Here is a 26,174-nt window from a genome sequence, read left to right on the forward strand (position 1 = left end):
GGGGAAGTCCATTACAGAGGGTTTGTTCTGCTCTCCAAGTGATTTCTTAATCTCAGGGACATGAGAAAATTGAGGATCCTGTAGGGAGAAGAGAAGCCTAACCGAAGTTTGTTCAAGTGAAGTGGCCAGGAATCTAGTTCAGGTTGGTTAGTGGGGACAAACAGTTCAGGTACTCATTTATGAGACAAAAAAAGGGAGTTTATGGGATTTCTGGTCTTGTCATAGGCAAGCAAGGGGTTAACCACGAGTCTTACCAGATCATCTGGGGACAGGATCTTTGCAGTAAGGTGCTTCCCAGAATGCTAAAGGGCAAGGATATTTCTTAACATCCCAGTGTTCCAAGAATTCAAGTGAAGTTTGAATATTACTGTTATTACTCTTTTTTAAAAAATTTATTTATTTTTTCAGCATAACAGTATTCATTGTTTTTGCACCACACACAGTGCTCCATGCAGTACATGCCCTCGCTATTACCCACCACCTGGTTCCCCCAACCTCCCACCCCCGCCCCCTCAAAACCCTCAGGTTGTTTTTCAGAGTCCATCGTCTCTTATGGTTCGCCTCCCCTTCCAATTTCCCTCAACTTCCTTCTCCTCTCCATCTCCCCATGTCCTCCATGTCATTTGTTATGCTCCACAAATAAGTGAAACCATATGATATTTGACTCTCTCTGCTTGACTTATTTCACTCAGCATAATCACTTCCAGTCCCGTCCATGTTGCTACAAAAGTTGGGTATTCATCCTTTCTTTTTTTTTTAAATAAACATATAATGTATTTTTATCCCCAGGGGTACAGGTCTGTGAATTGCAAGGTTTACACACTTCATAGCACTCACCATAGCACATGCCCTCCCCAATGTCCATAACCCCCCCCCCTCTCCCAACCCCACCTCCCCCTAGCAACCCCCAGTTTGTTTTGTGAGCTTAAGAGTCATTTATTGTTTGTCTCCCTCCCAATCCCATCTTGTTTTATTTATTCCTCTCCTATCCCCCTAACCCCCTATGTTGCATCTCCACGTCCTCATATCAGGGAGTTCATATGATAGTTGTCTTTCTCTGATTGACTTATTTCACTAAGCATGATACCCTCTAGTTCCATCCACGTTGTCAGAAATGGCAAGATTTCATTTCTTTTGATGGCTGCATAGTATTCCACTGTGTATGTATACCACCTCTTCTTTATCCATTCATCTGTTGATGGACATCTAGGTTCTTTCCATAGTTTGGATATTGTAGACATTGCTGCTATAAACATTCGGGTGCACGTGCCCCTTCGGATCACTATGTTTGTATCTTTAGGGTAAATACCCAGTAGTGCAATTGCTGGGTCATGGGATAGTTCTATTTTCAACATTTTGAGGAACCTCCATGCTGTTTTCCAGAGTGGTTGCACCAGCTTGCATTCCCACCAGCAGTGTAGGAGGGTTTCCTTTTCTCTGCATCCTCGCCAGCATCTGTCATTTCCTGACTTGTTAATTTTAGCCATTCTGACTGGTGTGAGGTGATATCTCATTGTGGTTTTGATTTGTATTTCCCTGATGCCGAGTGACGTGGAGCACTTTTTCATGTGTCTGTTGGCCATCTGGATGTCTTCTTTGCAGAAATGTCTGTTCATGTCCTCTGCCCATTTCTTGATTGGATTGTTTGTTCTTTGGGTGTTGAGTTTGCTAAGTTCCTTATAGATTTTGGACACTAGCCCTTTATCTGATATGTCATTTGCAAACATCTTCTCCCATTCTGTCAGTTGTCTTTTGGTTTTGTTAACTGTTTCCTTTGCTGTGCAAAAGCTTTTGATCTTGATGAAATCCCAATAGTTCATTTTTGCCCTTGCTTCCCTTGCCTTTGGCGATGTTCCTAGGAAGATGTTGCTGTGGCTGAGGTCGAAGAGGTTGCTGCCTGTGTTCTCCTCAAGGATTTTGATGGATTCCTTTCTCACATTGAGGTCCTTCATCGATTTTGAGTCTATTTTCGTGTGTGGTGTAAGGAAGTGGTCCAATTTCATTTTTCTGCATGTGGCTGTCCAATTTTCCCAGCACCATTTATTGAAGAGGCTGTCTCTTTTCCATTGGACATTCTTTCCTGTTTTGTTGAAGTTTAGTTGACCCTAGAGTTGAGGGTCTATTTCTGGGCTCTCTATTCTGTTCCACTGATCTATGTGTTTGTTTTTGTGCCAGTACCATGCTGTCTTGATGATGACAGCTTTGTAATAGAGCTTGAAGTCTGGAACTGTGATGCCACCAACTTTGGCTTTCTTTTTCAATATTCCTTTGGCTATTTGAGGTCTTTTCTGGTTCCATATAAATTTTAGGATTATTTGTCCCATTTCTTTGAAAAAAATGGATGGTATTTTGATAGGGATTGCACTAAATGTGTAGATTGCTTTAGGTAGCATAGACATTTTCACAATATTTATTCTTCCAATCCAGGAGCATGGAACATTTTTCCATTTCTTTGTGTCTTCCTCAATTTCTTTCATGAGTACTTTATAGTTTTCTGAGTATAGATTCTTAGCCTCTTTGGTTAGGTTTATTCCTAGGATCTTATAGTTTTGTGTGCAATTGTAAATGGGATTGACTCCTTAATTTCTCTTTCTTCAGTCTTGTTGTTGGTGTACAGAAATGCAACTGATTTCTGTGCATTGATTTTATATCCTGACACTTTACTGAATTCCTGTACAAGTTCTAGCAGTTTTGGAGTGGAGTCTTTTGGGTTTTCCACATATAGTATCATATCATCTGCGAAGAGTGATAGTTTGACTTCTTCTTTGCTGATTTGGATGCCTTTAATTTCTTTTTGTCGTCTGATTGCTGAGGCTAGGACTTCTAGTACTATGTTGAATAACAGTGGTGATAATGGACATCCCTGCCGTGTTCCTGACCTTAACGGAAAAGCTTTCAGTTTTTCTCCATTGAGAATGATATTTGCGGTGGGTTTTTCATAGATGGCTTTGATAATATTAAGGTATGTGCCCTCTATCCCTACACTTTGAAGAGTTTGATCAGGAAGGGATGCTGTACTTTGTCAAATGCTTTTCAGCATCTATTGAGAGTATCATATGGTTCTTGTTCTTTCTTTTATTAATGTGTTGCATCACATGGATTGATTTGTGGATGTTGAACCAACCCTGAAGCCCTGGAATAAATCCCACTTGGTTGTGGTGAATAATCCTTTTAACGTACTGTTGAACCTATTGGCTAGTATTTTGGTGAGAATTTTTGCATCTGTGTTCATCAAGGATATTATTCTGTAGTTCTCTTTTTTGGTGGGATCCTTGTCTGGTTTTGGGATCAAGGTGATGCTGGCCTCATAAAATGAGTTTGGAAGTTTTCCTTCCATTTCTATTTTTTGGAACAGTTTCAGGAGAATAGGAATTAGTTCTTCATTAAATGTTTGGTAGAATTCCCCTGGGAAGCCGTCTGGCCCTGGGCTTTTGTTTGCTTGGAGATTTTTGATGACTGTTTCAATCTCCTTACTGATTATGGGCCTGTGCAGGTTTTCTATTTCTTCCTGGTTCAGTTGTGGCAGTTTATATGTCTCTAGGAATGCATCCATTTCTTTCAGATTGTCAAATTTGTTGGTGTAGAGTTGCTCATAATATGTTCTTATAATTGTCTGTATTTCTTTGGTGTTAGTTGTGATCTCTCCTCTTTCATTCATGATTTTATTAATTTGGGTCCTTTCTCTTTTCTTTTTGATAAGTCTGGCCGGGGTTTATCAATCTTTTTTTTTTAATTTATTTATTTGAGAGAGAGAGATCACAAGTAGGCAGAGAGGCAGGCAGAGAGAGAGGGGTAAGCAGGCTTCCCGCTGAGCAGAGAGCCCGATGTGCGGCTCGATCCCAGGGCCCTGAGATCATGACCTGAGCCGAAGGCAGAGGCTTCAACCCGCTGAGCCACCCAGGTGCCCCGGGGTTTATCAATCTTATTGATTCTTTCAAAGAACCAGCTCCTAGTTTCATTGATTTTTTTCTGTTGTTTTTTTTTTTTTTTTGGTTTCTATTTCATTGATTTCTGCTCTGATCTTTATGATTTCTCTTCTCCTGCTGGGTTTAGGGTTTCTTTCTTGTTCTTTCTCCATCTCCTTTAGGGGTAGGGTTAGGTTGTATATTTGAGACCTTTCTTGTTTCTCGAGAAAGGCTTGTATCGCTATATATTTTCCTCTCAGGACTGCCTTTGCTATGTCCCACAGATTTTGAACTGTTGTGTTTTCATTATCATTTGTTTCCATGAATTTTTTCAATTCTTCTTTAATTTCCTGGTTGACCCATTCATTCTTTAGAAGGATGCTGTTTAGTCTCCATGTATTTGGGTTCTTTCCAGCTTTCCTCTTGTGATTGAGTTCTAGCTTCAGAGCATTGTGGTCTGAAAATATGCAGGGAATGATCTCAATCTTTTGATACCGGTTGAGACCTGATTTGTGACCCAGGATGTGATCTATTCTGGAGAATGTTCCGTGTGCACTAGAGAAGAATGTGTATTCTGTTGCTTTGGAATGAAATGTTCTGAATAGATCTGTGATGTCCATCTGGTCCAGTGTGTCATTTAAGGCTTTTATTTCCTTGTTGATCTTTTGCTTGGATGATCTGTCCATTTCAGTGAGGGGAGTGTTCAAGTCCCCTACTATTATTGTATTATTATTGATGTGTTTCTTTGATTTTGTTATTAATTGGTTGATATAGTTGGCTGCTCCCACGTTAGGGGTGTAGATATTTAAAATTGTTAGATCTTCTTGTTGGACAGACCCTTTGAGTAGGATATAGTGTCCTTCCTCTTCTCTTATTATAGTCTTTGGCTTGAAATCTAATTGATCTGATATAAGGATTGCCACCCCAGCCTTCTTCTGATGCCCAATAGCATTGCAAATTGTTTTCCACCCCCTCACTTTAATCTGGAGGTGTCTTCGTGTCTAAAATGAGTTTCTTGTAGGCAGCATATAGATGGGTTTTGTTTTTTTAATCCATTTTGATACTTGTATCTTTTGATTGGGGCATTTAGCCCATTAACATTCAGGGTAACTATTGAGAGATATGAATTTAGTGCCATTGTATTGCCTGTAAGGTGACTGTTACTGTATATTGTCTCTGTACCTTTCTGATCTACTACTTTTAGGCTCTCTCTTCGCTTAGAGGACCCCTTTCAGTATTTCCTGTAGAGCTGGTTTGGTGTTTGCAAATTCTTTCAGTTTTTGTTTGTGCTGGAAGCTTTTTATCTCTCCTTCTATTTTCAATGATAGCCTAGCTAGATATAGTATTCTTGGCTGCATGTTTTTCTCGTTTAGTGCTCTGAATATATCATGCCAGCTCTTTTGGCCTGCCAGGTCTCTGTGGATAAGTCTGCTGCCAATCTAATATTTTTACCATTGTATGTTACAGACTTCTTTTCCCGGGCTGCTTTCAGGATTTTCTGTTTGTCACTAAGACTTGTAAATTTTACTATTAGGTGACAGGGTGTGGACCTATTCTTGTTGACTTTGAGGGGGGTTCTCTGAACCTCCTGGATTTTGATGCTTGTTCCCTTTGCCATATTAGGGAAATTCTCTCCAATAATTCTCTCCAGTAGACCTTCTGCTCCCCTCTCTCTTTCTTCTTCTTCTGGAATCCCAATTATTCTAATGTTGTTTCGTCTTATGATGTCACTTATCTCTCGAATTCTCCCCTCATGGTCCAGTAGCTGTTTGTCCCTCTTTTGCTCGGCTTCTTTATTCTCTGTCATTTGGTGTTCTATATCACTAATTCTTTTTTCTGCCTCATTTATCCTAGCGGTGAGAGTCTCCATTTTTGATTACACGTCATTAATAGCTTTTTTGATTTCAACTTGGTTAGATTTTAATTCTTTAATTTCTCCAGAAAGGGCTTTTATATCTCCAGAAAGGGTGTCTCTAATATCTTCCATGCCTTTTTTGAGCCTGGCTAGAACCTTCAGAATTGTCATTCTGAACTCTTGATCTGACATATTACCAATGTCTGTGTTGATTAGGTCCCTAGCCTTCGGTACCGCCTCTTGTTCTTTTGTTTGTGGTGATTTTTTTCGCCTTGTCATTTTGTCCAGATAAGAGGATATGAAGGATCAAATAAAATACTAAATGGGTGGCAAAGACCCCAGAAAAATGTGCTGTAACCAAATCAGAAGAGACCCCAAATTGGGGTGGGGGGGAGAAAGGGGATAAAAAGAGGTTCAGAAAAAAAAAAAGAAAAAAATTTAAAAAATAAAACAAATAAAGAAAAAATATAAAAAAGGAAGAAAAAATATATATTTTAGATAAACTAGTCTAAAAACGTCAAAAAAGAAAAGAGTAAAAGTTTTTAAAAATTTAGCAGAAGAAGAAAAAAGAAAGAAGAAAATTGAATTAACTGCAGACTAAAGAATCATGAGGACAAAGCCATGAGTTCCGTGCTTTGCTTTCTCCTCCTCTGGAATTCCGCTGCTGTCTTAGGTATTGAACCTGCTTTCCTTGATAGATGAACTTCGTCCTGGCTGGATATTTTGTTGCTCTTCTGGGGGAGGGGCCTGTTGTAGTGACTATCAAGTGTCTTTGCCCGAGGCAGGATTGCACCGCCCTTACCGGGGGCTGGACTAAGTAATCCTCTCAGGTTCGCTTTTGGGAGCTTCTGTTCCCTGAATGCTTTCCGTAGAGTTCCAGAGGACGGGAATGAAAATGGCGGCCTCCCAGTCTCCGGCCCGGAGGAGCCGAGAGCCCGGGGCCCCACTCCTAAGTGCGCCCCCAGAAGACAGCACCCAATCACTCCCGTATCCCCGGCCTCCAGCCGCGCTCCGAGCTCACCCAGCCCGTGACCAGTTCAAGGTAACCCCGAACTGAGAGTTCAGTCCTCGGCTCTGTCTCTGTAGCCGGCTTCTCCGTTCTAACACCTGAGAGCTCTGCGACACTCCGACACCCCCGATCCTTCTGTGACCCTGGGGACCTGGGGCCACGCTGACCCCTCGTGGGCTTCACCCCGGTTTAGCCTCTGGACCAATGTTCCTCAGTGGATCAGACTTTTAAAAGTCCTGATTTTGTGCTCCGTTGCTCTGTCGCTTGCTGGGAGCTGGCGCCTCCCCCTGCGGTCTATCTTCCTGTTGTTTTAGATTCACTTCTCCGCCAGTCCTACCTTTCAGAAAGTGGTTGATTTTCTGTTTCTAGAATTGCTGTTCTTCTTCTCTTCGATATCCCATTGGATTTGTAGGTGTTTGCACTGTTTAGATAAGCTATCGAGCGGATCTCCTGCTACCTAACGTAGTCTCAGCCTGCTACTTCTTTGCCATCTTGACTCCCTACTGTTAGTACTCTTGATGAATATTCATAATGCTTCCAGTTTGGGGTCATTATTATTTGGGTTTATTAAGGGTGTTATAAACATTTTTATACACGTGTTTTTGGTGAACATAAGCATATATCTAAGAGTGAAATTTCTGTATCAGAGGCTATGTGTATACTGAACTTTGGAAGATATGGACAGTTTTCCAATTAGACTTCATCATTAATATATGAGGGTTCCAGCTGCTCTGTGCTCATGTACAAAGTTGATATTATTAGCATTAACTTGAATTTTAGCCATTTGGTGTAGGTACAATGATACTGGAAATGATTTTAATTTGTATTTCTCCAATGATTACTATTGTTTGAGCATCTTTTCATGCATATATTGGATTTTTAGCTGTCTTCTTTTGCAAAGTGCTGTTTCAGATGCTTGCTTACTTAAGTGTTTTTTTTTTTTTTCTTCCTGGTTGGTATGTGGAAATTCTTCATACATCCTAGACAGGATTCCTTGTCACAAGCATGTACTGCAAATCTCTTCTCCATCCTTTGATTCAGTTTCTTAAAGGTAACTTTTAATGAGTTGAAGTACCTATTTTTTTTTTAAAGATTTTTATTTATTTATTTGACAGAGAGAGAGATCACAAGTAGGCAGAGAGCCAGGCAGAGAGAGAGGAGGAAGCAGGCTCCCTGCGGAGCAGAGAACCCGATGCGGGGCTCGATCCCAGGACCCTGAGATCATGCCCGAAGGCAGCGGCTTAATCCACTGAGCCACCCAGGCGCCCCTGAAGTACCTATTTTGAATGAGTTCTGATTTATTAGTTATTGTTAGTGCTTTTGTTTTTTTTACATCTTTCTTTGTTCCAAGGTCATGTAGATAGTCTTTTTTTTTTTTTCTGAGAGTCTTATTGTTTTATATTTCACATTTAGTTGTGTAATACTTTAGTTCATTTCTCATATATGATGTGGGGTAGGTCAAGACTCATTTCTAAAATAGGCATATTGGTTAACAGCACATTTCTTGAAGAGGCTATCCTTTCCCTGATTTCCAAGTAATAGCTGTACAAATAGTTCAATAATCAGCCATTTGATTCAGTTTAAAAAAGCGAACTTATTTTTGACTTTTTTCTTACACTCAATTAAGCAATAACTCATTCAAATCTTATTATATTTATACATACAGTATAGATTTTCTTTTGTGGGGTTGTCACTCAAAATTGTGTTTTTAAATTTTTTCCATCTTATTGTGGTACGAACACTTAAATAACATGTAGCCCTCTTAACAGATTTTTGTGTGTAATATGGTATTATTAGGCAAGACAGTGTTAAACAGCAGACCTCTAGAATTTTCTCATTTTGCATAACTGAGTTTTACCTTTTGATTAGCCAACTGCTCTTTTCTTCTCACTGCCAATCATTATTTTCTTCTTTGCTTCTCTGAATGTGACTACTCTAGATACTTCATATGAGTGGAATCTATCATGCGGTATTGATGCTTCTGTGACTGGCTTATTTCACTTCGCATAATGACCTTAAGATTCATCCCTGTTGAATGTTGCAGGATGTCCTTCTCTTTAATGGCTGGATAGGGAAACATCTAGGTGGCTCAGTGGGTTAAGCATCTGCATTTCGCTCAGGTCTTTATCTGAGAATGAGTCCCTGCATTGGGCTCCTTGCTCTGCATTCTCCCTCTGCCTGCTGCTTTCCCTGCTTGTACTCTCTATCTCTCTCTCTGACAAATAAATAAATACAATCTTTAAAAAATGAAGACTGGATAGTAATTGATTGTATGTATATGCAGGACTCTTTATCCATTCCTCTGTCAGTGGACATTTAGCTTGTTTCTGTATTGTGGCCACTGTGGTGCCCTGACTCTGGTGGTGCACACATAGGGAAGAGCTGTGTTTCTAGCCCAGTTACTGTGCAGCGAGGTGGTGGGGGTGGAGCTGTGGTGAGTGCTGCTTGTTGGCACAGCTGCTCTGGTCTCAGTCATCCCCAGGGACTAGCAATTGTGCTGGGTCCCTTCAGTGCCCCAGATGAGACAGGAGCTCGTCCCTAGGGTAGCACCTGGCAAAGCTGGTATATTAGATATGAGGTCTGAGTCTTTCCCTTTTCAGGGAGAAGCTGCAAGCTGAAGACACATTTGGATGGGATTACACTGTGCTGTGCTGTGCTAGGGTGGGGATTAGGGCAAGAGGGTGTCTCCACTTTTCCTACTAATTTCATTGCACCTGCTTGGGTATAGAAGCCTGTCAACTAGCTTTTGGATTTCTGACAAGAGAATTCATCTGTGTGGTGCTGTTGAGTTGGTATGCCCACAAGGCAAAGGAGTGTCGATTTCCTTCCCTGCCCCTCAGTACTATGCCCACTCCAGTCTGGTTCCTGTCTCTCTCACCCGAGAAACAGCTCTCCTTTTGCTAAATCCCATGGGTGAGATTTCATTCTTCACCTTAACCTCTCAATGGCATTTGGTCCCATTAACCAACCCTTTCATAAAATATTCTTTCTCCTTAATTCTGTTGCCACCACATGCTTCTGGATTTCATCTTCTCTTGCAGTTTATTCTTTGTCTTAATTGTTGGCTTATCGTCCTCCATCTGCTCATTAAATGTTGGACTTCTCAGTTTTTAATTCCATATTCTTTCACTGTAAACTCTTTTTTCTAACAAGTGGTTCGCTAGACTGTTAGAATCATCTGAGGAGCTTCTAAAATCCTGATGCTTGGAATTCATCCCAAACTAATTAAATCTGGGGTGGGACTAGGCATTAGTTGTTTCCAGAGCTTCTCAGGTGAATTTAGTGCACAGCAAAACTGAGAATCACTAGACAAATCCATCTGAACCCACAATCTTTAAATACTTCTTTTTCATCAGAATTACCAACACTCGTGTTTGATTCTTAAATACATGGTATTGTGCATGGCATATAGAAAATGCTCAAAAACTTTGTTAAATGAATTCAAGGAGTTACTAAAGTCAGTGAAATATTTGGTGTATAGATACTTGAGTGACATATTTAGTTGATGTTGTGGGTTGAGTTGTCTCTAAGGTGGTCTCTGAGATAAAGATTTCCACACAGAAAGAGCTTGCTTTTGGAACAACACTTCTTGGGAACGAGGAAGCAGGTTCAAACACAGGAACAGTGCAGCTGCACCTGCGGCATGGATTCGATGCTACAGGGAGTGCTGAAGCTGGGATGGTCCTTCAAAGTTATCTCAATCAGTAAGAGACTTGAACGCTTTTGTGTCCCCATGTTGAAGCCTTTGGGTTTGAGTTGCCTCCAGTGCAGGACACCTTCCTTCAGCTGAAGGCTATTCTAGAAGGGCTCCAGCTCAGAGCCCTAAGCAGCCAGCATTCCTGGCAGAAGCTCATATCTGAAGGGGTGATGGGGAGGATCCAGCACCACGGCATCTGCTATAAGTAGAACCAGACTAGCAACCAAATGGGATCTTACCGATCATCTTATTTAGACCTTTGATTTAAAGGTGAGTTTACTGAGGCTCAGAGAGGGATTTGCCCCATGTTATGTAGTAACCTTATAGTCTGTTGGGGTCTAGAATGCTAGTCTCCTTACTCTTAGACAAGTGTTTCTTCAGTTATACCCACTGTGTGTGAGTGAGTGTGGGATTTATCTTATCACCATTTCTGTTAGGCCAGAAGGGAAACATTTTATATTTATCTCTGCAGGGAAATAGGAAATTGAGAAAAGATAATTACAGTTGGAGCAGCAGTTAGAAGCAGAGTTAGAGGTATTACTATGGATTCGCCTTTGCTCGGTGAGGATGTAGTACTCTTCCTGCAGAGCATGGAATGTAATTACTGAGTGAATGTTTTGAGGTTTATGTTTGCGTCCTTTGGTTATGAGGTTTATATAAAATTATTAAACCAATAAGAAGTAGCAAGAATGTATAATGTTTTACACTGAGAAACATACCTTGTCAGTAGGCGACCCTTGCAGTATCATTATGATGAGGAATCTCACACGTGATCCGAAGTTAAAAGAGACCAAGGCCTCTGATGAGACTGGGAAGTTGCTGGTCTCCAGAATCCAGCATCTCTGCAAATAGATGTTTCTACTCTGTGAAAAATGTTTTTCTTTGAGCCACGGATGATGTAACCACATAACTGAAGGTAGACAAGATCTGGAAATATTTCCACAGGACCCAACAGTTCCTGAAGCCCAGTTGAGGGATAAACAGAAGGACTGCTGTGAAACACTGTTCTTAATTATGATTCTTGGCTTGTAATAACACAGTAGACTTTACCACACACAGGCACACATACCCATAAACACATTCTTTTCAACCAATTAAACTAAACCAATCATGTAAAAGGCATCACTCACTGTATTCATAAACCTTCTGTTCATAGTTTAATCTGGAAACAGAACAGAAAATAAATATAGAAGCTGTCAAGAGAGGTAATAATCAGTTTTACTGTAATTAGGAAAATACAAAACAAACAAAACTCCTCTATAACAACCTTGCAGTTCCCTGGATTCATACATAACTACCGACTCAGTTTATTACCTGAATATATAAGGTGTTTCTCTGTCTTTGTATGTCTATCTGTCTGGTTATCTAGAAGAGTATTTTTACTGTTCTAAAAACCCTCTCTGCTCTGCCTATCGATCTCCCACTCACCCCAGTCCCTGGCAACCCTTTTTACTCTCTCCATAGTTTTGCCCTTTTCCACAATGTCATATAGTTGGAATCATTACATAGTAGCCTTTACATATTGTAATATGTGTTTCTGGATGCTCTATGTCTTTTCATGGCTTGACAGATCATTTGTTTTTAGTGCGAAATAATATTCCATTGTCTGGATGTACCACAATTTACTTATCCATTCATGTACTAAAAACATCTTGGTTGCTTCCAGGTTTGGTAATTATGAATAAAGCTGCTATAAATATTTGTGTGCAGATTTGTTCATGTAGACCTTAGGTTTTTATATCCTTTGGGTAAACACCAAGGAGTGAGATTGCTGGATTGTCCAGTAACAGTTATGTTTAGTTTTGTAAGAAATTGTCACCCTGTCTTTCAAAGTGGCTGCACCATTTTTCATTCCCATCAGAAATGTATCAGAGTTCCCATTGTTCCATATCTTCATTTGCATTTGGTGGTATCAGTGTTGTAGATTTTGACCATTGTAATAGGTGTCTAATGGTGTCTCATTGTTGTTTTAATTTGCATTTCCCTGATGCCATATGATGTGGAGCCTCTTTCCATAGACTTATTTGCCATCTGTATGTCTTCTTTGGTGAGGTATCTGTTAAGGTCTTTGGCACTCTGCTCTTTTTTTCCCCTCAAATTTTTTTTAAAAACAACTTTAGATTTACAGAAAATTTGCCAAATAGTGTTCACAAATACTCTGCTCCTAGTTTCTCCTATTATTAGCCTTTTGCATTTGTATGATACATTTTTTTATAATTAAAGAACCACTGTTGCTACAGTGTTATTAAATAAAGTCCATTCTTTACTCAAGTTTCCTTAGTTTTTACCCAATGTCCTTTTTCTGTTCCAGGATCCCATTCAGTACATTACATCTAGTATTCATGTCTCCTTAGGCTCCTGTTGGCTGTGAAAGTTTTTCAGACCTTCCTTTTTTTTACATGACCATGATGGTTTTGAGGAGTACTAGTCAGGTATTTTGTAAAATGTCACTCTACTGGGATTGGTCTATGTTTTTCTCAGGATTAGACTGGAGGTATGTATTTTTAGGAGGAAGGTCACAGGATACAATGTCATTCTCATCACATTTTATTAAGGGTACATAAAATCAACATGACTTAACACTATTGAGGTTAACCTTGATCATCTGGCTAAGGTAGTATGTGTCAGGTTTCTTTGCTGTAAAGTCACTTTTTTCCCCTTCCCATTTTATATTCTTTGGAAGAAAGTCACTATGCACAGCACATGCTCAGGAGTTATGCTCCACCAGTTGAGAATAGAGGATATATTTGAAATTCCAGTTATATGGAATTCTGCTTGGGAAGATTGACTATCCTCCTTCATTTATTTATTTAATCATTTATTTGTATCCATATGGGCTTATGCATTTTTACCTTATACTTTGGAATATAACCCGATATGACTTTATTTAATTGCTCAAATCATTTAGATTTGAGCATTTGGGAAATCTTTTTATTGGCTTCTGTGTCCCTTTGACACACTCTCATTATTTTTTTCTTTCTTTCTTTTTTTTTTGAGTTTACTTTCAGTTGCTATATCTGATCTTTTCTTTCTTTTTAAAAAAATGTTTCTCTTTTCCTCTCATTTTAGATGAGGATACCAGCATTTGTTTCCACAAAAGAAGTTTCTACAACTTTAGGGTTTCAGGCGCAGGATCCCTCAGCATTGTAAATTTTGTGTGAATTTTTCAGGGAAGAACATAGATTTTGCCAGATTCTTAGTGTTGTCCATAACCACAAGGTGGTGAAGGATCACTGCCCCAGTGTAAAGAGAAGAAATAACACAACCTACACACTTTACATACCTTGCTCTTTCCTAACTGCTTTGTGCTTGCCTCAGTTCATGTCAAGCTGGAAGCTTTACAGCTCCCACACCCAGATTCCTCCTCCAGCATATGCCAGACTGCTTTCAGGTCCAAAAAGAACTTTGACCGTTGTTGTTACAGTTATAACTCTGTAAAAACATAAGCATCCCTTTGGACTCAGACTCTTGACTGGAGGGAAGATATTCAGTTAATATGCTTATACACCCCAGTTTTGATATTGAATTGTGCAGTATGGTCACTAAAGGGTCATGGAAAAATAAGAGTGTTCTACAGTTGATGGAAAACTGAGTTTCCCCTTTGGAAAGAAATTTCTGGATTTGTCCTTTAGTTCTGGAAAACATTACATCATCCAACTATACAGCCTGATACATTCCTTGCATAACTTCACATATTAGTAATGACATTGGTTCAAGTTTAGGCAAGTGAACAAAAGAAGACCGGTTGTAAAAAGGCTTTTGATATAAAACATTATTTTCTCTAGTCATTTGATCACTTTGCCTGAGTAAAGTAAGATATTTTCTTAAATTAATATCATATTTCTGTGAAATAAATCCTGTTTTGTCATAATAACAGAATTATTGATAGATTTCTTGAAATAAAATGGCATAGTCAAAATGGATAAAATATTGGACTGAGTTGCAGAATATAATGACGAAATGAAACATGTAGTGTATGACTTAATTAAATGCATTTAACTCTTCTTATTCTTGCTTGTTTTGTGTAAATAGTAGTAGTCACTTTCCCAAATTACAGGGTTTATATACTAAAGTGCAGTGAAAAATTGTAGATTATTTCAGCTTTTTGGCAGAAAGTGCTGTAGCTTCTAGACTCTTAAAATGTATCTTAACATGTAGAGATGACTTTAATGTTGTTTTAGTATTGAGTGAGCTAAACAAAAGATTTCTATTGTTTTCAGGTAGGAAAAACCCCTGAATTCATGCATGTGAATATGAACTACATGGGATTCACTTAAATTTTAAAATACCTTTGAATTTCTAGTATAAGGAAAGGTGAACTATCAACTGAATATTCACATAAGATTAACTACAACAGACATTAGAATATATATTTATATAAATAAGAATAAAAGAAAGGGGTTATAATGTATTTGATATATTCCTTTTCTATTAATTTGAAGAGATTTTCATAGCTGACATTGATTTTTTTATTGTTGTTAATAAACAAGAATTTTTGTTGTTTTGTTTTGTTTTTGTTTGTTTTTAGCTGTGGAAAGAAAGAAAAACTTTTGGGGATGTCTGGATGGAAGAGTGACTCTGATAAATTATAGAAAGAGCAGATTCAGATTTTCCAGGACTAATGATAAGTAAGGCTAATAGAAACTAAGAATTTATCTCACACACACACATACACACACACACACACACACACACACACACACACGTCTATACATACACATTTATATAATAGATCCTAAAGCAATATATGGGTGGATGGTGATAAGATAAATACTATTTCACTCTCATTATGGCAGGTTTATTGTGCAATGACAAGTAGGAATCAGGATTACCAGATTTCATAACTCTCCCACCTTAGGATACCCTCTTAGCCTTGCTGTCTTAGTTCCTGTGAGTACATCCTCTGTTGCTCCATTAACTCACCTAGTGTGTACTCTTTTACCGGTCAGGGTTTTTCTCTTTCACAGCTGAAGAACAGCTCTCTGGGTGGCTAATAATCTCTCCTGTTTCATCAAGGGAATGTTTGTGATTATCAAATGAAAGAATGTAATAGACATGATAGTTGATTTCTCAGTGTTTCATTCTGGACTATTGCTCTGAGCCAATCATGGTCATTTTTTTCTCCTTGACAGTGATTGGTTCAGCAATGGCCAATGCTGGAAAACTTCTGAAGAAAACAAAAGAACAAAAGTAACCCTTATTCTGAGAAGACACCTCAGGAGGAAATGCTCTTTACCTGCATGTGATGTGTGGAAATGCCCTTGCTTTAGTGCATGCAGGCTTCCTGAGGCTGCAGTCAGCTTAGAAGACTGGCAGATAGGAGATACCTGGGTGGCTCAGTGGGCTGAGCATTTGACTTTTGATTTTTGACTCAGGTCAAGTTTTCAGGGTGGTGAGATACAGCCCTGCTGTTGGGCTTAGTGCTGGAGTCTGCTTGAGATGCCCTCTCCCTCTCCCTGTGCAACTCCCCACTCCTGTTCTCTCTCTCTCTCAAATAGATGAATCTTTAAAAAAAAAAAAAAGAGCTGACAGATGGAAAGTGCTTGAGAGAGTATGTATTTCATACTATACAGGAAGTATATGGAATTACAAAAATATAAAAGCCACGATTCCCTCAAGAATCATACTGTCTGGATTCAGTCTAGTTGGTAATAAATATACAGATATGAAAAAAAAGCTATAATATAATTTCCAAACAGTCTGTTTATGTTTGTGTTTGTTAGGGTAAGATGGGATGATTGAAACAAGATTTTAGGAGAGCAGTCTTAAAAGACAGGTTGGGGTTATAGTAGTATAATGAGAAGTGGAAGTTACGGTATTCCAGGAAGGGAGATTTGTGCTGAACCAGTGAAAGGAGGAAGGACAAAATTTGGTAGTGAGTTCCAAGGACCAGAAAGTGAGTTTGATTGATACAACTTACAGTGGTAAGGGAGGAAAGACTTTTTTCCTTCTATCCTCAACAGCTAGGTCTATGAAATAAATGACAACAGGCATATTAACAGGAAAAAAGGTATACAAATTATTAATTTTTATAATCACATTCATGGGGGCATCAGAGCTAAAAAAAATAGTGAATACCCACAGAGTGGTGAGATTTGAGAGCTTATATTATGTCTTCATAGAGGAAGGGGAGGAGGAAATGTTCCTCTTAGGGGAAAATATCGGATTTTTAGGAAAGATGAATGGGCCTTTAGAAGAATAGTTGGGAGGTATGATCGAATATGACAAAATTTGTTTCGGTGTCCTGTCCTGTGATAAGAGTCAATCTTATTTAGTTGATGAAACTCCGAGGGAGGGGATTTATGACAGTAAATTCTTTTGGGGGAATCTGTCTGTAGGCAGATAGGAGTTCAGAGAAAGCCTCCCCTGCATTTGCTCTTTTTCAAGAGCTTTAGCTCAAATAATCCATATGCCAAAGAGACATCTTCCACAGTTGGAAGAAAAAAATCAGGCTGGAAAGTTCTCATTATTAAAATTAGTGTTAATTTTTTTTATGTTGTCTGGTCATTTCATTGGTTAAAAGGGATGTACTTGTAAAGGATTTTATGTCAAGAGACACAATAATGCAGTCCTTAATTGATCCAATACAAATGTATTTTGTAATCAATCAATTCTGTTTTCCTCCCCTGAATGGAAACCTTGTAGAGGGGTTCGAACACTAATTTGCATCCTAATATCCAATTTTCCCACATTCTCTTCAGAGTTTTCAATCTTTTGATAAGGGATGACAATTGGCTCTAGGGAGGTTACAATTTCACCTGCAATGAAATGGGAAATCTCATTACTAACCCCCAAGTCCCTGCAGCTACAGTATTGGCACTGATAAGGCCATGAGAAGCAATTTTAAAAATCTACATCATCTCCTGAAACTTTAGGAGGTTTAACTAACTGATTAGCATGTTTTTCTTTAATATTTTGGACTCTGATATCTACTTGAAGAGATTGTCTGTATCAGCTTGTAGTGTTTTTTGAATTTTATAAACTTCTTAGTATCAGTCCCATCCCACCTCTAGGGGCTATATCTTATCAGCAGACTGTATGTAATTAACTCAGAACAGAATTGCCTGATACAGGAGAGGTTGGATTTCAAAACAAAACCATTCCCCTTACTTCTAAGTTTGCTTTGTATAAACTAATATCATTTTTCAAAATTGAAACTTTCATCATATCAATACGGAATAGACTAGATAGAGGTAGATACTCCAAGTATAATTTTAAACTTCCTTGTGATTGTCATGGATTTTTTTCCTGTTTTGTATTGAGACAATGATTATATAAGACTTTATGTGTAAAGATATGTATTGTTTTACTTTATATTAAACAAACCAACAAACAGTAAAAAACAAAGCATTTTTCATTGGATTCCAAGAAAATGGATTTTTTGTTTGTGTGTGTTTTTTTTTTCTTTAAGATTTTATTTATTTACTTGGCAGACAGAGATCACAATTAGGCAGAGAGGCAGGCAGAGAGAGAGGAGGAGGCAGGCTCCCTGCTGAGCAGAGAGCCTGATGTGGGGCTTGATCCCAGGACCCTGGGATCATGACCTGAGCCGAAGCTTAGGCTTTAACCCGCTGAGACACCCAGGCGCCCTGTTTGTGTTTTAGAGTGCTTTCAAATGATACCAATTTGGTAGAAATTCATTGTTCAAAGTTAATTAAAATAGAAAAATGTGCCAGTTTTTTCTCATTTTGATAGCTGACAAGCAAACATATGTAGAAAAGAGATAGCTGTAACTTGTAGCTCTGTATTTTTCTTGTTTAATTGATCTGGTAATAGAGAAACTTCTTTTAGCACTTCCCTGCATCCCCCACCATTCTTCCCAACATATTGAACTCAGGACATTCGTTGGTTATTTCTTGGGCAATACCATTTTATAAATGTCAGTGTGATAGTTTTCTGAATTGTAAGACTGTCTCTCTGGCCATATCCTCTTAGGGTTTCACATACTCCTTTGCTTAGGCAGAAGGTTAATATACATTATTTAAAAACTATTTTTTGCAGTTTTCTTTTTCCCTTTTTATCTCATTGTCTGTACTCCCTTTGTGCATCTCTAGATTTTGATTGCAGATTGCTTCTGAACTAGTAATATATCTACTTAATTTTATTTAAAAGAAAACAACATTGAGTACTTGGGGCAGTGTTGCATGAATTTAGAAAATTAAGTGCTAAAATACTTTCTTCATCTTTTATTTCTCATGACAACTATCTTTTGGGCATTTGACAATGCCTACTATTTTTATTTACTTCTATTTGGAAAAGCCATGCTGTAGTTGTGAATGTGTCTCAAAAAGGCATCTCTTCTCCCTGGAGAATTACGCATTTCTATTGCTGGCTATGTCTAAATGCTTACCAGAGTTTTGTTTTGTTTTCTTCTCCTATAGCCAGCAGTCAGCCGAGGACCTTGCCCGAGTACCTGCCAACTCCACTAGCAATATCTTGAATAGGCTATTGGTCAGTTATGATCCCAGGATAAGACCAAATTTTAAAGGTTTGTTTCTTACCCCCTTCAAAACCTTCAATCTGTGCAGTTTAAAAGTTAACTTTATGTGTTTAATCATTCAGTTGTGATATTCAAAACAACAAGGTTTCAAATTGGCATGTTACTGCCCTGTGATGTTGCTTAGGTTACGAGCAATTTAGTGACAAAAATATTCAAAGACAAGCAGAATGAATACTAGTTCTGATAGTTTCATATGGTTCCCAGTTAAAAGAACAAAATAAGTATATTGTGGATTAGACTAACCTCCATCATGGGTTTGCTAAGCACTTAGTATTCCAAAGCTTAGTGATTTAAATTTCAAGCTCTGGACACAGATCTGGCTTTCATTCATAGACACCAAAGTTATAATCTGTAGAATAGCCTACACTTGTTAGGGATAGACAATAGTTCTGATATGTTTTTAGATTCTTTTAAAATTTTTGCTAGCATTTCACATTGATAAAAATATCCCTCTACTCTTTTGCTGAAAAAAAAAAAAGATGGCCATATGGTTTTTAAAAACATGCTAACTTTGTGAATAAAAGCAACTGTGTTTTCTACAACAGATTGTTTCTACTCCAACAGAATATTAACTATTTATCGCACCTTTCAAGAACTAAAACCATACTTGCAATAAAAGTCACGAGAAGATTATATAGTTGTGCAAACTTTCTTTCTTTCTTTTCTTATTTTCTTTTTTTGTCCTCTTGACGAGCTGGGAAAAGCTATCTGAAAAAAAATATCCTCTGGAAAACTATAATCCTTATTGCTGGCTAAGGACAGGTATTAATGTAGATCAGATTAACATTATAAGGCTTGATATTTTTTTCTTCTTCCTTTACAGAAAAAAAAAAATGTCTGCAGCTGTTTCTAGTCAACTGAAGTTATACAACTATGTTGTAAAAACAGGGTTTTTTGTTCATTACCAGAACCTATTCAGTTACTTTCAACAACAGCCTTGGTGTGGGTTGTCACATGTCTACCATATATTGATTCACCACCTGTTTTCCATCAGTCAGTGGTTATGTGGCTAAAAGGCTAAATTCACATTTTCCCTTTGTTAACCCAACCAGCAGTCCACAATGAATAAAAAGAAAAAAGAAAAAAAAACAAAAAAGCAAGCAAGCAAGAAATTTGCAACATTATACCTTAATTCTCACTCCACGAACTTTCAAATTATTTTCCAATAGGTCAGGCAAAAATCTTTGTAATGATTCTGTTATATGTCTGATTAACTTTGTATATTTATGAATTAAAAATCAAAATATAATCATTATAAGTAATATGTATTGAACACTGCTTTACTAATGAAAGTAAGACTTGAAATGATTATAAAAATGCAAGAAACTAAAACATTAAAAAATGGTTTTTTTAAAGAATGTTTTACGTTTTCTTAAGGTAAGTGCATTAGCTCAATTAAAAACTTCTTTAAAGGTTAACATATTTACTCAGTCTTAACAATATAAGAAATAAATATTTCTGAATAATAACATGAGTTAATACAACTTAACTCATTTTTAAATTTTTATTATGATGCCTTAGAAAAATAAGTCAATAGCAATTGTAAACATGGAATACTGAGACCGTGGTTTTAAAGTTTTATATCTCAAGTGGATTGGAGAAAATATAAAATCAAGTACATAAACCATAAAAATATGATAATCTAACCAAATTCTTACAGTTACTGAGTATGTTCTTAATTTTTATTTGTAGGCATTCCTGTTGATGTAGTAGTCAACATTTTTATCAACAGTTTTGGATCCATTCAAGAGACAACAATGGTAAGATTATAGGCAATTTAATATTTTTAATTATCAAAATTTTAACTAGAGGACAGTGAAAGATATAATAAAACTGAAAATAAGGAGTAACTCTATGGAAAAATGCATGCTTTCTTCTAGTGTTTGGAAATATCCAAATTCCAAGGTGTGTTACATCAGTGATTTCAGTGCCTATATAATTTTGCAATTCAAATGTAGCCTTAGTGCTAATTAAAACTTACAGACTTGGAAGAATTAATTTACTCACTCCGAACTACTAATTGGATACCACCTGGGAAAAGCATTTATGAATATTCTGGAGCAATGTTTATTTCCTAGTATACATGTATGTATTAACATTAAAAAATACTTAAGTGTTCATGGTTTATTTTTCTTTCTTTTTTTAAAAATTTATTTTAATTTTTTAAATCATTTATTTCCTGAGGATAATCTTTGTTTCCTCTGTTGTGCTAGTATTGTGGTGCTTGGATCAGAGAATTGTAAAAAGCAAAGAGGAAAATTAATTTTTATAAGATAAAGCAACAGAGCTCCGTGAAAAAATTATGTAATAAGAGGAAAGATCAAGGAAGGACAAAAGAGGAGCAAGAAAGAGATGACGGGCAGGCTCCTGTCTTGAAAGGAATGGACAAGAAGGGTTTGAAGGAGTGGCTGCTATCCATGATGAGTTGCACTACAGAGACAAGGGCTTCTATAAAGTAGTAGTTTTGTTAGTAGGTTACTAATTAGTAGATTACATAAGCAGATTTTCTGAATGATGTGTGATATAATTACTCCTGCTTCTTAAAAGGCATTCAATAAAGTCTACTTGCTCTTTGATGTTTTAGAATATTAGGTTTTCTGCCTCTTTGAAAAATGACATGCTGAAATGATACTTCAAGTGGGAGAAAGAGGGCCCAAGTTTTTTGTATTTTTTTGAGATACTTATATTTTATTAATAATATACACTGTGGATCGAAAGGCCAGTAATGAATAGGGCACAGTACAATTTTTCAGGGACTATCTCAGGCTAGAGAAAGAATGATTTAAAATATTTATTCCTTGGGGCGCCTGGGTGGCTCAGTGGTTTAGGCCGCTGCCTTCGGCTCAGGTCATGATCTCAGGGTCCTGGGATCGAGTCCCGCATCGGGCTCTCTGCTCCACGAGGAGCCTGCTTCCCTCTCATTCTCTCTCTGCCTGCCTCTCTGCCTACTTGTGATCTCTGTCTGTCAAATAAATAAATAAAATCTTTAAGAAAAAAAAAATTATTCCTTTATTCCTCATGGCAGCATAATGTGTTATCAACGCAACTATATATTGCACTTAATTTATGACAACCATTTTTGTATATAATTGCAATAAAATTGTTATTTATTTTTTGTAGAAGCATGTATTTAGCCCTGAATAATTGGTTATTTTCTTAGTGTGTAAATATTTTTAGAGAATTATTCAAACGTAGATTTTGGAATCAAATTCATTTATTTCTGGTGACTTTTTAGTTTACCTAAATGACAGAAACAGAGTACAGATCACCAGAAGACAGCTACAGAATAAGATTCAGACTGCTGTATAGCACTCAGGAGACAAGTGTAGCACTTGTTAACCGAAAATGTGGTTAGTCTAGCTAAGCACTTCACTTTGTAAGAATAAGAGATGTTCTTTTTTCAAGGTGAAACTTTAAAGGAATCCATTTTGTCTGGATACTCTTATCTGTGCCCTCTTGTATTTCTTGGCATCACTACACTAATCCTAAATCATCCCTGAAAGATGTTCTGGCCTGTTGGAAACACTCCTACTCGGTCTTGCATTTTGGGACAGTTAATGCAAGGATATTTTTTTCTCATTTGCATAAAAGCCACACATGTGTTCAGCTCAGTAGGTATCATTAATGTATCCCTACTTAAGTCATCATTGAATGCCTTCCAAATGTTAGACACTTCAACTTCTCCAGGCCCTGTCTGTAGTTACTTGATGATATCTGGCTAAAAACACCTGGGGGAAGGGTATGCTAGAAAAGGGAGAGGAAATTTTCTACAGATTATTTGAGGATTATAATAAAATATTGCATAATTATAACATATTCTCATATTGTCCTCCTCCAGGGATTCAATATAGTAGCTAGCCCAGGGTACTTATTGCTGGACCAGATTCAGCCTCTTCTCATCAGAGTCTTTGTCTCTGCTATTTATCTCTGATTTCCGTCTCTTCTAATTAGAGGCTTTTCTGGCTGCTCTGACTCACTTTGTGCCTTCTTTTCAATCCAGGTCTTTTATCTCTATCACTTGTTACTTAAATCTGATAGCTTTATTTTTATCTCTTTCTCTCTTTCTTATTTATTTATTTTGCTAATAGCCCAAGAGCATATTTCTTTTTTTAAAAAAATTATTTATTTATTTTCAGCGTAACAGTACTCATTGTTTTTGCACCACACCCAGTGCTCCATGCAATACGTACCCTCCCTATTACCCAGCACATGGTTCCCCCAACCTCCCACCCCCTGCCCCTTCAAAACCCTCAGGTTGTTTTTCAGAGTCCATAGTCTCTCATGGTTCATCTCCCCTTCCAGTTTCCCACAACTCCCTTCTCCTCTCCATCTCCCCATGTCCTCCATGTTCTTTGTTATGCTCCACAAATAAGTGAGACCATATGATACTTGACTCTCTCTGCTTGACTTATTTTGCTCAGCGTAATCTCTTCCAGTCCTGTCCATGTTGCTACAAAAGTTGGGTATTCATTCTTTCTGATGGAGGCATAATACTCCATCGTGTATATGGACCACATCTTCCTTATCCATTTATCCGCTGAAGGGCATCTTGGTTCTTTCCACAGTTTGGCGACCGTGGCCATTGCTGCCGAGAGCATATTTCTTAAAAACAAAGCAAATTAAAAAATCCCCCAAAACAAGAGGTTGGGAAAACAAAGAGTATTAGATTTGTGTAAATAAAGGATATATGTTCAGGGAAACAATATGATGACCAGTGTGTAAGTTGCAATATTAGACTGGCTTGTGCTTGAATCTGTTGTGTAAATTACAAAAATAAAGCAACAGTAGCTTTCAGTGATGGTGATTCTTGGGTTGTTATGCATTCTCAAATTCATTTAGTATTTCACAATAGAATTTCAATCCAAAGAAAATGCTAAAAAACATGAACCATTTATGTTTATTAGTAGCACCATTATACAGTTAGGGTTTTGTTTATTAATAACCCACTAGAAATTTCCCCTACAAAGTTCTGCTGAAATAAAGGAACTCATAAAATCTGGGAAGATTTGATACTGCCCCAAACTTTTCTCTGCCATTCAGACCTTTCTATCTCAACTGGAAGTTGCTTATTCCAGAAGGCATAATGCAGGACACAGAGCTTGGGGGTGACTGTGACTTCAGTAGCTGCAAGGCAGGTGGTGGAAAGATGTAGGGCAGCTTCTGAAAGGGGAGGGCAACCATTCCATTTTTCCAACAGATAATGTTGATTATCAAAGAAGCAATCAAGTTTATAGGCATTTACATTGTTAGGAAATTTGAACCAATTCCATTTGGAAACCATTTCTTTGTGCTTATTTTTTTTTTATTCAGATGCTAACTATTGGTGACTAAATTAAAAGTAATCTCACACTTATTCAGAAGCCATAATTGTGTAGTGAAGGAAAAATTATAGCCATATTAGTATTCCTTAAGATCTTCTACACTTCCATGGTTATATGCCCTTTCAGCTTGTTTCATTATCTCATTTTATAGCATTATAATTCCTTTTTCCTGTATCTGTGTTTATTTGCATTCCACTAACTTATATTTTTGAATGGTATCATTATAAATACTATATGTGGCATTTACTGACATTAATACTAACTTCACCAAAATTATCTAATAAATGTAATAATCCTAATTTCAAGTTCTGATTTTATCAGTTTGTATGCTACTACCTGTGGCAACTGAAAAGAGTATTCAGAACTATGAGAAGAATGGTTTTTTAGAGGCCAGGAGGCATCTGCTCTGTGGTTATGATTGTAGTATATGTTGATTTTTCCATTTGGTTCTTATCTTTGGCTTAAATCACTGGGATTTTCATAAATAAAAATGTGAACTGTTGTACTTGTGAGGAAAAAATTAGGTAGTATGGTTTATTATAATAATCAATGCACAGACTTCATCAGAAACACATAAGAGCTATTTCATGGAAATAGGAGACTGTTTGTATAAACCTTGTTCTTTCTTTGGTTGAGGCATGCTTCATGATTATACTGAATTATGATTACACTACAATTCATGGTCCCATCAGACTTTCAGAGCCTTTCTGCTGCATGACTTATTATTTATCTCAGTAGACTTTGACTCTTTTTGAGCAACCCAGTGTGCCTGTCAGGAAAAAAAAAAAAAAAAAAAAAAAAGGAGCCACATTTGGGAACTGTTAAAAGAGCTGAATTATGGTTCTTGGCAATTATTTATCTATGTTGTTTTAGAAACAATTTTATGTATTTCCCTTTATATAAACTTATGTTTCTTTCCTTAAAACTTGTCTTAGCTTACTATTCTTTTTATCTTGTTGCTTTTATCATTAACTTTCCAGGCATTATTTCACTGTAGAATAATGTTAGACATATTGTCCCCCATTTTTCTCTATTTTGCATCTTAGATACACAGAGTCTCAAGAGGTTTTTATGTTTATTTTTTTCTCATATGATCAATATTCAGGTCTGTACCCTGCGGTAATCTAAATAATGTTCCCTCAAACTGTCCTTGTCCTAATCTCAGAACCTGTGAATAAGGTATTTTACACAATAAAAGAGACTGTGTGTTTATAATTAAAGTAAGGATCTTGAGTTGGGGAGATTATTCTGGTTATCCAAGTGGGCCCACTATCATCACAGTGTCCTTCTAAGCAGGAGGCAGGAAGATCAGAGTCAGTAGTGGTAGATGTGATCAAAACAGTGTGAACGTGGAGTGATGCAAGGAAGTTATGTATCGGTCAAGGAACATAGGCGGCCTCTAGACACTGAAAATGCAAGAAAATGGAGTCTCTCTTCAGCTCCTTAAGAAAGAGTCAGCCTTACAGATACTGTGACTTTAGTCCCATGAAACTAATTATGATGTTTCGAATTCCAGAACTGTAAGTAATAATTTATGATGTTTTAAATCACTAAATTTTTTTTAAGATTTTATTTATTTATTTGACAGAGAGAGATCACAAGTAGATAGAGAGGCAGGCAGAGAGAGAGGGAAACAGGCTCCCTGCTGAGCAGAGAGCCCAATGCGGGACTCGATCCCAGGACCCCGAGATCATGACCTGAGCCAAAGGCAGCGGCTTTAACCCACTGACCCACACAGGCGCCCTAAATCACTAAATTTTGATAATTTTGTTACAGCAGCAAGGGAAACTCATACATGTGCTGATGAACACTTTGTTAATGCATTTTTTTTCCTCCCAAATTCTATTGGAAGGTTATCTAATGGCAAATAACTTCATCCTAAATGCT

General features: G+C 37.5%; 1 protein-coding gene across 2 annotated transcripts in view; it reads left to right on the top strand.

Moving 5' to 3' along the window:
* The window catches only part of GLRB (glycine receptor beta), a 107,056-nt gene that overhangs the window by 26,666 nt on the left and 54,216 nt on the right, over window positions 1–26,174 (top strand). Inside the window, exons 1-3 of one of the 2 annotated variants that reach the window (XM_045998375.1) lie at window positions 15,001–15,094; window positions 18,848–18,954; window positions 20,659–20,726. In XM_045998375.1, the coding sequence (XP_045854331.1) occupies window positions 20,724–20,726 (3 nt within the window). In that variant the 5' untranslated portion in view covers window positions 15,001–15,094; window positions 18,848–18,954; window positions 20,659–20,723. Of the gene's footprint in view, window positions 1–15,000; window positions 15,095–18,847; window positions 18,955–20,658; window positions 20,727–26,174 lie in introns of those variants that run through there. The other variant, XM_045998373.1, reaches the window with a different exon arrangement.

The sequence above is a fragment of the Meles meles genome, chromosome 2 (genome assembly GCF_922984935.1).
Source record: "Meles meles chromosome 2, mMelMel3.1 paternal haplotype, whole genome shotgun sequence".
NCBI classification, from domain to species: domain Eukaryota; kingdom Metazoa; phylum Chordata; class Mammalia; order Carnivora; family Mustelidae; genus Meles; species Meles meles.